The following is a 15,007-nucleotide window of genomic DNA, read 5'->3' on the forward strand; positions in this document are numbered from 1 at the left end:
TTGCAGATACACAAATTAGCCACTAAATCGAAGTCCTCTATGCAAAAACGCCCAATTCTGACCCAGACAAATCATGTCAAATCTGTTCAACATGCTTGTTTCCTGTACAAAATAACCAGGCAAGAAAAGAGACAAGTTGTATGATCTAAAAGAAGAAAGAAAAATGTTTAAAAAAGAGCAAAATGAGCAAAATGACTTTGACTACTGTGACTAAAATCACAGACGATAGAAAAATAAACACCAATTATACTCCGATTATTTTGGATGCACCAGTTTGCAGTACATCGTCATTACTTTGATCCCCCCAGTCACACCTCAAACTGAATGGGCCGCTCGGTGATCTCCAGCCTCCTCCACACGCGTGAAAACTACATTCCAGGATCTGATAAATGCTCTCCGGTCGATCAGCCCGGTTCAGTTTTCTGACCGACCCCCCACCCCCTCCCCACCACCTCCCAAAATCCTCTGCGTCTTCATACACAGGCATTCTCAAGCTTGCAAAATGGCACATGAAAAAAGTAAAAACAGAGAGACTGAATGTAAAAATGGGTCACAGCACTCCCGCTGCATACCTAATGCACATCTCACTTTTGAGTACTCGTTGAAGGCATTTTTCCACACAATTGTTTACAGCTAAAAGTAAATACACACAAAAAAAAAGAAACTTCCAAAGCTTTTATATAAAACCCAGGAATGCAATGCCTCCGGTGTGTTGTTGAGCGTGAACACAGAAAGCCCTTTTTACAATTTTTTTTTGTCTTTTTCCGACAGTCTTGTACTGTAACTGCGTTAAGCTCAAATATGCACCTTGTTGTGTTGTCTCATCGTTGTGTCCAAACGATTTGATCTGTGAGAAAACCCACCGGGCCTGACGCCAAGTCGAAAAGGTCAGCGGATTTGTCCCTCGTCAGGTTTCCAAGTGAAGTCTGTATCAGTGTTGGGAGTGGATCTTTTCCCACCACCTACCCTCCCCCCCCCCGCCCCCGCCCCTTGTCTTGTACAGCATATGTTTCAGTCCACGAAAAAGCAGCAACAGGTTCTGCTGGTAAATTAGAAGCAGCGGTACATCGTTTCCCCCCCCCCCCACCCCCAGATGAGCTGTGGCAATCTCATCACTCCGGCCTCCTACACAAGAAGGCCGAACCACAGCGCACTGAAACACACCAAGCTGCTGCTGCTGCAAAAAAAAGTAGACCCACACGTTTCAATACAAAACAGAATCATGATTGAATATAGAGCTGGGATGCAACACATTTTTTTTAAGAAAAAAAAAAAATGTTTGGTTTGATTACCTTTCGTTGGGATTTTTAATGTACAGTCACTTGAAATAATACTAACTGAATACACATTTCATCATTTTGGAAAAAAAAAGAAAAGAAAACACTCAATGTAAATTGATTTAAAATAAACAATCCTGGTCTGAACTGCAATAAGCCATTTCTATTGCGATTAAGAAAGCAGGATATGGGAATCTTAAAACATCTCAAAGCCACACAGACCCTTTAACAGTTCAAGAGAGCAAGTTCATTTAAAGATTGACAGGATAAAACTTCCCCAAACAAAGTTACTAGTATATTCTAAAATTCAACATTTATATTTAATTGATACAAATTTACATGATAAACCGTTTGTTTAACAGATAAAATACTTCTTTATGAAACAAAATGCCCCCATTCAAAATAATTAATGAGAGGCTACTGTGTGTTTTTTCTTAAGATCGAGGATGCCAATGTGTTTTTAAAAAGTGCATAAGAGCAGCAGCATTGCTGGGACAGTGTGGGACAAAAAAAAAGGATTAAATTACAAATCTAAATCAAAGGGAACATTTCCCACCATGTAGGTACGATTCTGAGGAGACCCTGTTAAAAAAAACAAAAAAAAACAAAAAAACACAGAAAATAAAGGATATTAACAAAAAGGAAGTGTTACCTGTCAATGTTTTATTATCAAACCTCTTTTGAAGCTCTGATACACTCATCACTTGCTCCAGAGACCCAGATAACGTCTTTTTAGAAACGCTTGATATGTTGGTCGATGATTAATTGAATGACAGCTCTGCAGCCCAACACTGAAGATAATTTCAAATAAGTAAACATAACTAAAAATTGCACTCAAGGCAACAACCAGGATTTGTATACATGTATAAAAAACATCTCCATCATTTATCCCATCACCTATGCATGTCTGACTTTTTTCCAATACCTTTTTGTCACACAAAAGCGTTACAGATGGGGGTCGCAGCACCTCCCCTTTCAGAGAAAAGTCCAACTTGCTTTTTAGTTTTCCAAGCATGTATGATTGGGATTTCTCACATGTTTACATTACTAGCTCAATGTTTAACAACTACTGCTGCTTTTTGTTAAAAAGACCTCCAATGACTGATATCACTTGCTTGGACAGATTAATGCAACAGCACTAAAAAAAAAAAAAAAGAAAAACTATAGTAAAAACAGCAGTAATTAAAAAAAAAAAGAATTATAGAAATAATTTATATCTTTGTATTCTCATGGACAATCGTGTTTAGAAATGAACCACTGGATCACTCTAAACATAGGCACAGTTTTTTTTTTAAAACCTAAAAGATAAAAAAAAATATACAAAAAAGAAATTATAAACACGCCATCATTAGACCTTTGTTCTCTGTGGTCAAGAAGCAATTAACATAAGTTATCTTGAGTGAAGGTGGTGTAAAAAAAGAGGGCATATCAAAAGAAAATAAAACAGGATGACAAAGTTAAAATTACGGCAGCAGCAGTAAATGTGAAGTTCCAAAGACTTTTTTTTGTTTGTTTTTGCATACAATTGTATCCTTGCTCACATAATAGATGCTTGTAATTACTGTAAATACATTGGCAATGGGAGCACGGTTTATATGGTTAAAAGACTTGCCACTTAGCTCACAGTTACTCAATATATATAACTTTATATATCTTCAGTTTTGGCAAAGAGATGGAAATATTTCCTCTTGTATGATTGGGAATGAAAGATGAGGGGGGTGGCTGGGGTCCTGAAATGACCGTGATAAACTCTGGAGTAAGACAGAATTCAAGTCTCCAAAGAAACGCCTTGTTTCTGCCCAAGGGCGGTGAAAGAGACATTTTCTCCTCCTTCCTCCTTGTATTTGCCCCCGACACTGATTGTGGCAAGTCTGTTTTCTTTACAGTGTATGATACACGTAATGGGGGCGGGCAGGCGAGCGGGTGCAGAGCAAGTGGAGGGTTTGGAGTTAAGTAGGACTGGGATTGAGCTGCTCTTGGCTCAGACCATGGCACGGTACGGTCCCTGCATCTTGAGGAACTGGATAATGAAGGAGGGGCCTCCTGCGACAATCTGTGGCGGCAGGTGGCTGAGGGGACAGTTCTCAATGCTCATGATGGACAGCTTGCTGCAGAGGGCCAGCTCGAACGGGAGGCTGTGCAGGTTGGGGTTGTCGTTGAGGTACAGTTCCTCCAGGTTCTCCAGTGTACCTAAGGGCAGACGTCAGATACAGTCAGCTTAGAAAAGCAGGGTCTGAAATAAACAGCCTCTGGGCAATAAAGTATTACACTCCGGAATAAAAACTGCCCCTCACAATAATAATAAAATAATTGAGCTTTGAGGATGTTACAATATAAATGAAACAGCAGTTAAATAAGTATTTCACCACTGGAGGGCTGACCCAGTCTATGCAGCAGAAAGATGAAAATATTTGTTTTAAATTGGTGCTACGTGACCAGAGAAAATGGAGAAAAAGGGTTGTGGTATTCCCTTCTGCTTAAAAAAGGTTAGGGTTAGGGTTAGAAAACTTACAAAAAGTATCCAGGGGCAGAGCTGCCTCTCTCTGGATCTGACAGTTTACTGTAAGAAATGTCAAAAAAGTGACATCTTCTAATTCCTTGTTCTTTCCCTGACGAGCAGTCCAAAGAACAAAATTATCCAATGTACAATCATATCTTACAAAGAAAAGCAGAACATTCTCACAGAACGTTTGGTATCTTTGATTAGAAAATGACTTAAAATTTAATCCACTATCAAAATAGTTGGTGATTAAGTCTATGTCTACAGAATAACTGTATCTAATGATGGTGAATTACCAAGTTCATTACATGTATTACACCTGGAAAGACATGATGTGGTGTAAAACCAGATGTACTGTGGTGAGGATGACTTTGTAAAAGGAGCTAAACCTCAGTACCACACAAGGGGAACTCCTTAATGCTTCCTCCTCAAGGCTCTGTTACACCAGATACTTTTAAATGACAAACTATTAGTGATGATGTGTATGCATGCTATACTGACATACTAACAATGTGTTGGGATGCAGTGGCTACTAAATGGAAATCTAAATACCTCCAAGGCACAGGTATAGTTCAATTCTGGGTCCAGTCTGAATACTCTAAAAATACACCCACCTTTAGCCTCCTTCTCCACCCATTTTAATCTCTGGCTTAACTCTTAACCACAGCAGTAGCCTGTCTCGCCATGTTGGACAGTTAAGCTCTTAAATCCTAATGGTTAAGTTTAGCTTTTATAATGGAAACAATGTTCAGATTTGAATTAAAAAATGCTACAACTAATTTGTGAAATGAGAGTGGCACCAGCGCATCAAATTTCCTTGACTGCACTCTTGAAAATAAACAATTGAACATATCAGAGATTAGACAACTTTTCCAATTCTAAAAGACTAGTTAAATGCATATAGATATACAATGTGCATCTCTTACAACACATTGTAAAAATGTGTCTTAAATCATTTCCATTTTAGATTCAAAATAGTGAGCTTTTAAATGCAAGTGTAACTTGTATTACTGTTGTTTATAAGTTTAAGGTCATTTTAAGAATGAATTACGTTTGACAGAATAAGTTGCAAAATTCAAGACCGTTTTCAAAACGATCTGCTGTGATGTGGAATACTTACCAATCTCCTCCGGAAGGTGTTGCAGCAGGTTCTCCCCCAAACCAAGATGAGTCAGGTTGGTGAGGTGGCCGATGCCCCTGGGTAACGTTGTCAGCTGATTATTTGTCAACACCAATTTCTATTGAGAGAGGAGGAACACAGGAAGTTTATAAAAGTTGTTTAAAGACACACATAGTATAAATACAAAACCTTAAATTAAATTCCTAAACATACCATGGAAATTCAAATATCTGTCTGGTTGTCATTACGATCAAGGCATGTAACAGCTAGTTATATATGCTACCATTGTTAATTCCTCATGTTGATTATTAAGTCCATTACCTGTTTCTGAGAACAGGGATTTCAAAATATTGAAGGACAGAGCTTTACATTTCTTTTGTTTGTTTTAACAACACAACATCACTTAGAGTATCTTTCAACCCACTAATCTAGGGCTGACTTTTATGATTACGCTAATGACAAGCATCTGATGATGCTTACTGATTCAGGTTCACATTACTTGCTGGTTCAACTCATCAGCCTGTTATTATAGCAAGAAAATAATCAAAAATATATAAAATGCAAAGATGGACCTTTATTTAAAGCAACATTAGGCACAAGCATCGCCATCGGGGGCTGTGTCTTTTATGATAGCAACTACAGGAGTCAGCAAACCTATACGTGTTTTTTTTTTTTCTTTTTTTAATCCTTATATATGCCTCTTAAACCATAAACTGAAAATGAGCATCATCAAATGACACAAGGGCAGTAAGAACAATTTCTGGATAAAATCATTATGTAAAGTGTATCTCTAGTAGTTGTTGCCATTTTCCATTGCAACAGATACAAACCAGACATGACAAGTCTGTGTAACAACCAATAACAGAGAGTCTAAAGTATAACAGAGAACTGCCTTTGTTGAAAATGTACCTGTAAATCTTTAAGATAAGCAATTTCATTAGGTAGACATTCCAACTTGTTCTCCTCCAAGTCGAGCTCCCGTAGCTTTCTCAGATTTCCAATACCATGTGGTAACTTCTTGAGAAGATTATTGGACAATATTAAAACCTGTAAAAGACGTTTTTCAGTTAGAAACAGATCCAAACATCTGTCATCATTTCACAAGCAACACAGTGTTCACTCTTGGTGCACAATTATCACAACTTTCTCTAAAGATGTCAAATACTCCACAATGGAGTTGGGAAATTTGGATTTAAGTAAATTATGCTGTATCTGCTGTGTTGTCATCTTGAGAAAAAAGTGTGTTTTCTTTTTGCCATGATTGCAGATCATGGCAAAAAATGACATGACACAGACAGTTCAAACAGACAGACACACATACACTTACCATGAGTAAGACTTGCTGCTATCTATGATAATTACACTAGCCATTGCCCTCAAAGACTTGCCCATAAGATAAGTAAGGTTGTAATGTTTGGACATTATGACTCCAACCCCATCCCTAATTAATGGTTGCAACAAATGAACAACTTATATGTTTTGTCACGGGATTTGTCACTGATGGGCTAAAATTCCAAAAATGTTTGTATGCAAGTCTCACCTCCAGAGAGACTAAACCACAGACATCCTCTGGGATCTTTGTCAGCTGATTGGTGGCCAGGTTCAGCTCAACCATGCTAGTCCATGTGCCAAAGTCCAGTGGCAGAGATGTTAACTGGTTGTCCTGAAGAAGACAATAGCATACCTTTATTAGCAAGATAAGTGACAATTCAGAGGCTTAACACAAGGACAGTGTTGTTCGAGCGGCTGAGAAAAGCGATGCACTATGCCAGCTATGTTACCTGGCGCCAGCATAAAATGTTTCCAGTGGAGATTCAAATCTAAAACTACATTCAGTGTGGGTATAGAACACATTAAGGGTTGTATATGTCTGACTAAGGGGATATATGATCAAGGGTCTTCAACAGTGATTCAACAGTGATGCCATTCAGACAAAATTAGTTCTGAACAACAGCTGAAATAAATGAGAGCAAAGGTGATTTTTCAACAACTTACTAGCCAACTTAAAGCTTCTGTGTTATCATGTGAAAGAAAATTAGGACAAAACAGTAACATTCTGTTATTATCATCAATATTCAATATTTACTGAATATGTTTTGACATCTCACAGCAGGAAAAGCACAGGTGTAAATAAAAAGACAATATTAATTCCATTTAGCTGCTTCAGTTTTCTGGGTCCTGTCAGTGTGCAAACCCTAATGGCTTTCAGGAAAATGAAAAGCGTGAATGGACCAGAACTACTGTAAATGTACTAGTAACAACTATGCTTTTTAAGTCAAAAAGGGGTATTAATTACAGATAAATGTCATGTGATGATGTGATGAACCTGACTTAAATAATACAGCAAAAAGACCTACAACTGTTTTGATTCATGAGTTAAACAGAACTTGACTTAAGAATTTGTCAAACTACATTCACAGGCGAACGTGCAAAAATACCTTCATGTTAAGCTTGCTTAACACTTTGGCCCTGGAGAAGATACCAAAGGGGATCTTGTTGATGCGGTTGTGCTCCATGTTGAGGGAGTAGATGGTGGAAAACTGGGATGGTCCGCCCACAGGGTACGACTGGAAGCAGTTCCTTGCCAGTGTTAGACTGGTCAGGTTGACCAAACTTGATAGTAGGCCCTGATGATGGCAGACATGACAGAAACCATAGGATCAGGACTCACTACAGGCTGTGATATTTACTCTGGATTCACTAGTAGCCTTTAGACACAGACAAGAATTCAGCAGGTATTTTAAATGAATGTTGATTCTACAGCACGGGTTCCTCAGGCTCAAGGCTCCACAATGAATTTGTTTACAGGAAATGGTTGATGTTAATGTTAGCGTGATTATTATCATTATTTGTTCTAATGGAGCAGTTATATTTAAAATGAAATTCTATTTGTGATTCTACTTACCTCTGGCAACACTGAAATGTTGTTGTTTTCAAGGTTTAACTCCTCCAGTTCTCGACATTTAGCTAATGATCTGGGAATGGCTGACAATCTGTTGTATCTCAGACCTAAGCGATTTATGCTTGCCAGATTGCCTGAAACAACAAAAGGATAATGTATGTTAAGTAAAATTCTTTTACCTTTGAAACCTTTATCAGATCTATTGCAATAGCAGTCACAGAAGAAAACAAAAGGCAAATACTACGTTAACAAAGACACAAGAAGTGTTGCTTTTCAATCGTAAAATAAAAATTACCTATAGTCTCTGGGAGGTCTAAGAGCTCATTGTGCTGCAAGTCGAGGTTTGTTATCTGTGTGCAATTGCCAATCTCCTTCGGTAGGTGCTCCAACTGGTTGTGGGCAACATCCAGAGTAATGAGGCTGCACAGCTCCCCTGCAGAAAGTTGAACACCAAATTCAGATATTTAGCCATTTCAAGATGAATGCACTCTCAGTGACCTGAAGATATCCACTCATTTGTCTCATTCCCTCTTTTTACAGTCAGAGTAGAATTCATGCAGAAGGACAACTAACCCAGTTTAATATACAGAATTCTCTCTTACATGATAATTAGCACATGAACTCATTCATTTAATCATTCATTCACATGTGAGTTTGAACAGCTAGATCTGTGTTACTGATGGAGTTGACGAAGTGTGTGTACTCACCACACCTATTATTTGCCACCCATTATGGGCCAAGCACATTGTGAGAATGATGTACTGAACAGAATCAGGTGTGTAAAATACGGGCACTCTGGATGGAAATAAACCCAAGCTTAATGCCATAAACGCAAAGGTAGCTGACAACATCCCACAAAGGTTTCTGCTCACCTATCTCTGCGGGCAGCTGTTTAATCTTGTTCTCACGGATGCTGAGCATGGTGAGCTTGGATAGGTTTCGGATGTCCTTCTCCACTGTTGTGATGCGGTTGAAGCGCAGGTACAGCGTGGTAAGTGAAGTCAACCGGTAGACAACAGGTGGTATCTCTCTCAGCTTGTTGTGCCGGAGGTCGAGCATTCGAAGCTTCTTAAGGGAGTCCAAGGAGTCAGGCAAACTGGTCAGGGAGTTCTCACTCAGGGCCAAGGTGACCAGGCCTGACAGGCAACCCACCTCGGCCGGCAGGCTCTGCAGCTTGTTGCTGTATAAGTAGAGTTCAGCCAGCTGCGTCAACTCCTTAATGGAGGTGGGCAGCATGTGAATGGACCGTTTAGATAAATCTAGTCTCATTGAGTTCTCCTCCCGGCACTTGTTAAGCTCTTTGATCACCTCGGCATTGCTGGACTTCTTGCGCGTACCTGGTGCAGGGTTTGGCCGCTTTATCGTATTGTCAACGGAGAAGGCAACACCCGGTGTTGAGCTGCTGGTGTCCTTCTTTCCTTCTTTGGCATCTTTCCCTTTGGTCTTCGTTTCTTTGCCACCATCCTTGACTAAGCCGGCTAGAGCCTTGGCCTCCTTTTCCCTTTCTTTCCCCGCAGGACCACCTTTGGGGTCCTTTTCTTTCGAATCTTTTTCTTTGCCTAAAGTACTACTCATGTCGACGTTATCGGGCCTCCTGCAGAGTTGCTCATGGGAGTCTCTCTTGTCAGGTTACTTGTTCGGGAAAAAAGGGACACAGACAGCCAAGAAGGCTTTTAAGGAAAACATCCCTGTGCAGGCCCACACATTTTTGATTATCCTTGAAATAAAGGCCTTGTGATCCAAAGGTTTTTTGGATATTACTGAAACTTTGTTCCTTTGTTAAAATGCCATGGGAGAAAAAATCCTTTGAAGTAGCTGGATTGTGGCACCCATGGGCCACATGCTTAAGTGTTTGAACTGCATACAATCCCAGGACCTTCGGATAGAAGTTCTTTCAGACTGCAAAGGTCATCAAGTTTTTTTTTTTTTAAATCCCTCCAAGACTTGCTGTTTGGGACAAGAAAAGAAAAATACATTTTGGTCACATTTAATGTTGTATTTTGACACTTAAGAGACATTCTTAGCATTTCAAATTTGAACAACTGAGTGCTCTGCTTGAGCAATCAGACAAAGATCAGTCCAACCTATTCCAAAGCAGACATTTTCAATTTCAGCTCCATATTCTCATCAATCTGACCAAGTATGCAAGTGCATGAAATATGAGTTTTTTAAAATCATCAACTTTAAGTGTAACAATAATGGGATTTGATGTGTGTGTACTAGGGCTGAATAATATGTTAAGACATTAGAGACTTTCCAGAATCAGTCATAATTTGGGGAGGGGGGTCATTTTTGCATGTCATGTCACTGAAAAAAATATAATAAAAAAACATTTTTGCTAGGGTCCAAATTGCAGCTCCTTGGCCATATTTCTATTTTGAAAATGGTTAATAGTTCAAGACAACTTTTTTTACTAAATGGCAAAGCCTTACCCCCTAGATGACATTGGGTTACAGTGTGAATGTTGATTGTTCTGCTTAATGTCAAGCATGCTGTCTTAAATAGATCTACCTATGTGTCTGTTAATTAAGCTACATCTATTCTGCATGGCTCTGACCTGTTAGGAATGTTTGGTGAATAAAGTGACTTGTTGCCACCGATATAATCTCCTGTCACATCATCGTATCTGTTTTCAGTTACCTGCCCATATGGACTATAAAGTTTATCATCAAACTGTAAAATATCCCGCCTCTGTTATCTCTGTCAGAAGTGTTTGATAACCACATTGGAGAAATCACGGCAAAAAGTGGGGTTTTCTGACACATATTCAGATTACTGGCCGATCAGTAATGTATTTTTTTCATTACTATCAATCATCTGCCTCAAAACTCCAGGCAACTTTTTGTGAACAGTGTTGGCTATGTTGAGCAGATTCATTTCTGAGCCGTTGTTCGTTTCCTCCGGTAATCAGTGTGTGTGTAGTCAAAAAAATTGTACTGCACAGCTTTAAATGGGAGTTTGTAAAATCCAATGCAACACAGTGTCAAAAACTCAAGATTGACAACATGTGGCAGCAACTGATGCATGGAGGGACATACCTCTGGCAATTTCCTTGTTTTGCACCCATTTCTGTGACATTTTGCAGGTGAACCACACCCATAACTTATAGCTCTCAGCTGAAGACGTTTTTGCAACATGCTGCAAAGACAGAGCGACTGTCTAAGCCATTCTACCTCGACAAATCCACACCAACACTGCTCTCTCAACAGATGCATAATACTATATGCAACTATCAGATCACTGCAAACATATTTAATAAATTACAATGTAAATTAATTACTACATGTGCAAACTGCACGCTTGGTGTCCAATGCAGCCTGCATTATGTATAATTTTAAATAAAAACTAACCCTAATTCCATGAAAGTACTCTTTGTTACACATGAGACAAAAAGAACACTTCAACAGGTTTGGTTGGTTGTCAGTCAGTACCAGGAGTTATGTCGTATTGAGAGTGCTGTGCCAGTTAAAGCAAATCTGTTGAATTTACTAAGCATAACCTCACACCACCTTACTCCTACTAAACAAACAGGGCCCAGCGGGTGTTGACATTACTGTAAGCCTACAGCCCCACCTAAACATGCATTCAGCTATTTATCTGTCCCCTATAAAGTCTGCAACAGCACAACCACATTGAATATTTACATCTCAATGACATCCAGACGAAACACACAACCCTTTGCATCAAACTGAGCCAGATTGTCCCTGGCGGCCTGTCTCTGTTTAGTCTCTGTTGCTGTTGTACCTCTGCGAGTGTACAAAGCTATCCTGCACTTGTACAAGCTAAGCCGTGGCAAAAAGAGAGGCAGGTTTGGCTCCGGATCAGAGCTAAGTGAAAAGGTTAGGACTGCTGAGAGTAATCTTTAGAAGTGGCCTTCAAAGCATGAAGGCCCCACAACAACAGGTCATATGACCTTTTGGGTAAAAGAAATGTTGGGTCAATGGCAGAAACCCTTCCACGATAGAATGCTTGACAGTGTGTTCTGTAAATAAAAAAAAAAGGTATTCATTGCTCTCTCAGTCTGTCATAGATAAGGGGGTGCATCTAAAACTAGCTGTAATGGGCATACCTGTGTACAAATAATTATTAACACAAAATGAGAATAGCCAGGCCAGCTCAATTTCTGGGGCCTCTAATCCAAACTGTGCAAGCCACTTCCTTTTATGGTTGTTCTCTCCGTGTCCCTGCCCTGGTACATTATTCTGTTTATAACAAACTACACATGAATATTATCTGTACAGATCTATCTCTGTTTTTCAAGACTTTATGTTTTCTGCATGGACGCATTACTAGACAGAATGAAAGCAAAGGAAAAGTTTTGCATCAAATTGTGCAAGTTCATTTTTTAAAATTTACTATTTTATCTCATAGCAATATTAACCAAACCAAAGCGGGCATACTCTTAGTTGCATCTTTCAAATGCTTGCATAGAGGCATATGTGCAAAACAGCACATCAATTCAATATTCAGGTGACCAAAGGAGCTGACTTCAGAGGAAGGGAAGGGAGACAAGAATCACTGTTTAATAGCTCTGTTAGAAAACCACAGAACCAGGGCTTCATGATATTCAGTTACACTTTTCCATCCCTGGCAAGGTTTCAGGCAGTGCCCACTTGTTGTGCCTGAATGTCATGGTTGACAGACTAAACAGTCTAGACATTAAGACCCCCCCCAACTAATGTGCAGGAATATGGTCAAATTGCTGTGAGGCCATATATTTCAATGTGTTTTGATCCGAAAACTGCCCTATTCATAGGTGCTCTGTTCTCAACTGTTGACAATCAGGTGTGGGTGTGGAGTCATTGTGCAAGGTTCCCCTGTGGTGTAAAAGAAAAAACCACTGGATAATGTTAATCTAATAGGAAAGTGATCTGGACTTATAAAACTTACAAGCATTTTTACAATCCCATTAATGTAGCACTTCCTATTTAGTTGATGTAAAAATGAAGTTCAAGTCATACAGCTTTGGAGAACAGCTAATGCATATCCATCAACACTAACGCAACACTACTAGCAAGTGCTATTAAACACTTGGACTTCATGGCACTAACAACCCACATAGAAACTAATGAAGTTTCCATTAAGGATATCTTGAGCCCATCTTATGATGTCAGTGCATTTAGGCCTAAGCATAGCAAGCCAGCTTCTACCCTCCTGCTTGTGTATGCATTACAGTGCATTTGGGTTAAACAGGGAATACATTTATGTTAGCTAATTGGAGAATAACAATAAAACGTATGTGTGAAGCAAATAAACATTGTCATGACGTTACAAAGTCAGAGAATATCTGAAAGCTAACTGCTGCATTATTGCCTGACAGTGTACTAGCATCCAAGTGTGCTTAGTTACAGACCTGGCCTTGCAATTTAAATGCTTATCCTTGTAATAATGTGGGGCAAACAGTAAAACAGAGGTGAGGTGGCAGCTATCAGCTAAAGATAGGTATTGCTGCTACACAGCACTCCACAGGGCGCCGCTAGCTTGGTAGCTACGTGTGCCAATGACAAATCCTTGGAAACAGATTACCGACAAAACGGCACCAGGTCGGGGAGTCAAGTCGCCTTTCGACATTAATTCATTTACAAAATATGAACACCTAAGGAAAGCATTCCTGGGTTGGTGCCACAGCAGGGCAATTGCAGCGAGAAAAAAATCCTTTGAGCGGATAGTAATCGTGCTACACGTTACGTTGTGACTGTTAACCTCATATTAACTAGCTAACTAACTATGGTTAGCCAACTCACGTAAGCTGGAAATGTTTAATGTTAACAGAGCCAGCCTTGAAACTGACTGAAAGAAGACATTGCCATTATGTATCTCGAGCGACCGATCTTCAAAAAGGGAAAAACACACGGGCTGAGCCTACTAAAACGACTGACAACAAGGCAGGAAATCAAACCAGCTAAGCTAAACGTCAACAGCAAAGCAAACGTCAGTTGTGCCAGACTGCTAGCTCGCTAACGTCAGCGAGCGAGCAAGTTAGCCGAGCAGCTAACAGTATTTTGGCGAGCGATCCTCTGAGTCAAACGAGGAAGAGAAACAGCACGGCCAGGACGAGACGATAAAACAAACGTCTATTGCTACGCGTATTAAAGGGTGCAGGTGGTGTCGAGGTTTCCCCTGATATATCTACTCACATCCAGCAGTTAGCTTCATCTCAGGCAGCGCTAACTGTGTGTGTAGGCCCGAGCAGAGCGGCTGTCGGACGCGGACCGACCCGTCCGCCGTGAGTTCGACCGAGAGGGGAAACCTCTGCTGCAGCCAGCTGAGCGCAGTCGGGCAGCAGACACCCGGAGACAACAGCCGGTGGAGGCAGTTGTTAGCCCAGCAGAGCGGCCGCCGAAGACACATAAGGTGTGGACTCACTGCTCACACAATGTCTAAGCGCCGTTCCCGTACTGAATATTAGCCGAGGAAAAAAAGAAAACACTGTGAAAAACAGCGGCCATTCCGAAGCTGAACAAAAGAGTCCGTTCCTACTCACCACCGCAAAATGACACTTTGGCGTCACACACGCCGCAACAAGAGCCTGGCGAGTATATTGTCTCTGGAGCCCCGCGTAACCGTGCTGTGTTGGTGAAAACCTCCACTGTTAATGTGATAATATAACTGTTTTACCTTCAGAGGTGTGACTCCGCCATCCTTGCTGCTTCCTCCTCTTTTCCTACACTGCTGCTCTGCTCCCCTCCCTCCCCTGCCACCAAACTGCGTCATTCGCACGCCTAACCAATGTTATCACGAGACTTTGAAATACAATCACATATTCCTGGATAAACATTGGCTTCATTTACATACATAACTTGCAAGTAAAGGGCCCGTTTTGTGTATTATACTGATAATAACACTCCATTATAGGCAGAAAAATCCCACATTCTAAATTTTACTTGAAGCCTTACCAGATTTTGAATCTCCTTGGAATACGTAGTCATTTGTGTTTGCAGTGATTTCCCCCTCAAACAATTTCAGTCACCCTGTTTAGAATCTACATCTACCCTTTCCTCATTTTAAAAAAATCCAGAATATCTGAACATGCAAATATTTTTCATTTCATATCTGTAAGTTTTGGACACCTACTTCACTGAAAAGTCCATCCTCAGTGACCTCAGTGAGAGAAAGTTTCCTCTCCACACCTGGGCAAATGGAATATTACACCATGAATGGCTCCAAAATAAGCCTTTTATTGCCCCAAAATCATGCTCATAAAACTC

At 40.2% G+C, this 15,007-nt stretch overlaps 1 protein-coding gene across 3 annotated transcripts; it reads right to left on the minus strand.

Moving 5' to 3' along the window:
- Nucleotides 1-1,288: 1,288 nt before the first annotated feature.
- Nucleotides 1,289-14,531, minus strand: shoc2 (SHOC2 leucine rich repeat scaffold protein). 3 transcript variants are annotated; one of them, XM_037092850.1, is made up of 9 exons: nt 14,418-14,531; nt 8,672-9,746; nt 8,095-8,232; nt 7,803-7,933; nt 7,336-7,524; nt 6,438-6,560; nt 5,807-5,944; nt 4,898-5,015; nt 1,289-3,467 (listed from the first exon to the last, which is right to left on the minus strand). In XM_037092850.1, the coding sequence occupies exons 2-9, from the start codon at nt 9,372-9,374 to the stop codon at nt 3,259-3,261; spliced, it is 1,749 nt and encodes a 582-aa protein (XP_036948745.1). In that variant the 5' UTR covers nt 9,375-9,746; nt 14,418-14,531; the 3' UTR covers nt 1,289-3,258. The 3 variants fall into 3 exon arrangements, with proteins under 3 accessions (XP_036948745.1, XP_036948762.1, XP_036948753.1); XM_037092867.1 differs by lacking the exon at nt 14,418-14,531 and adding an exon at nt 14,284-14,397; XM_037092858.1 differs by lacking the exon at nt 14,418-14,531 and adding an exon at nt 13,937-14,075.
- Nucleotides 14,532-15,007: the final 476 nt, after the last annotated feature.

This window comes from Acanthopagrus latus, chromosome 1 (assembly GCF_904848185.1).
Source record: "Acanthopagrus latus isolate v.2019 chromosome 1, fAcaLat1.1, whole genome shotgun sequence".
NCBI classification, from domain to species: Eukaryota; Metazoa; Chordata; class Actinopteri; order Spariformes; family Sparidae; genus Acanthopagrus; species Acanthopagrus latus.

Bases quoted from the DNA above. Each gene is read 5' to 3' on its own strand.
- shoc2 (XM_037092850.1), bottom strand. From the start codon at position 9,374: ATGAGTAGTACTTTAGGCAAAGAAAAAGATTCGAAAGAAAAGGACCCC. The intron at 5,016-5,806 runs GTACATTTTCAA...CTCTCTCAATAG, and splicing joins CTTATCTTAAAGATTTACAG to AAATTGGTGTTGACAAATAA. The intron at 3,468-4,897 runs GTAAGTATTCCA...GTCTGCCCTTAG, and splicing joins ACACCTTCCGGAGGAGATTG to GTACACTGGAGAACCTGGAG.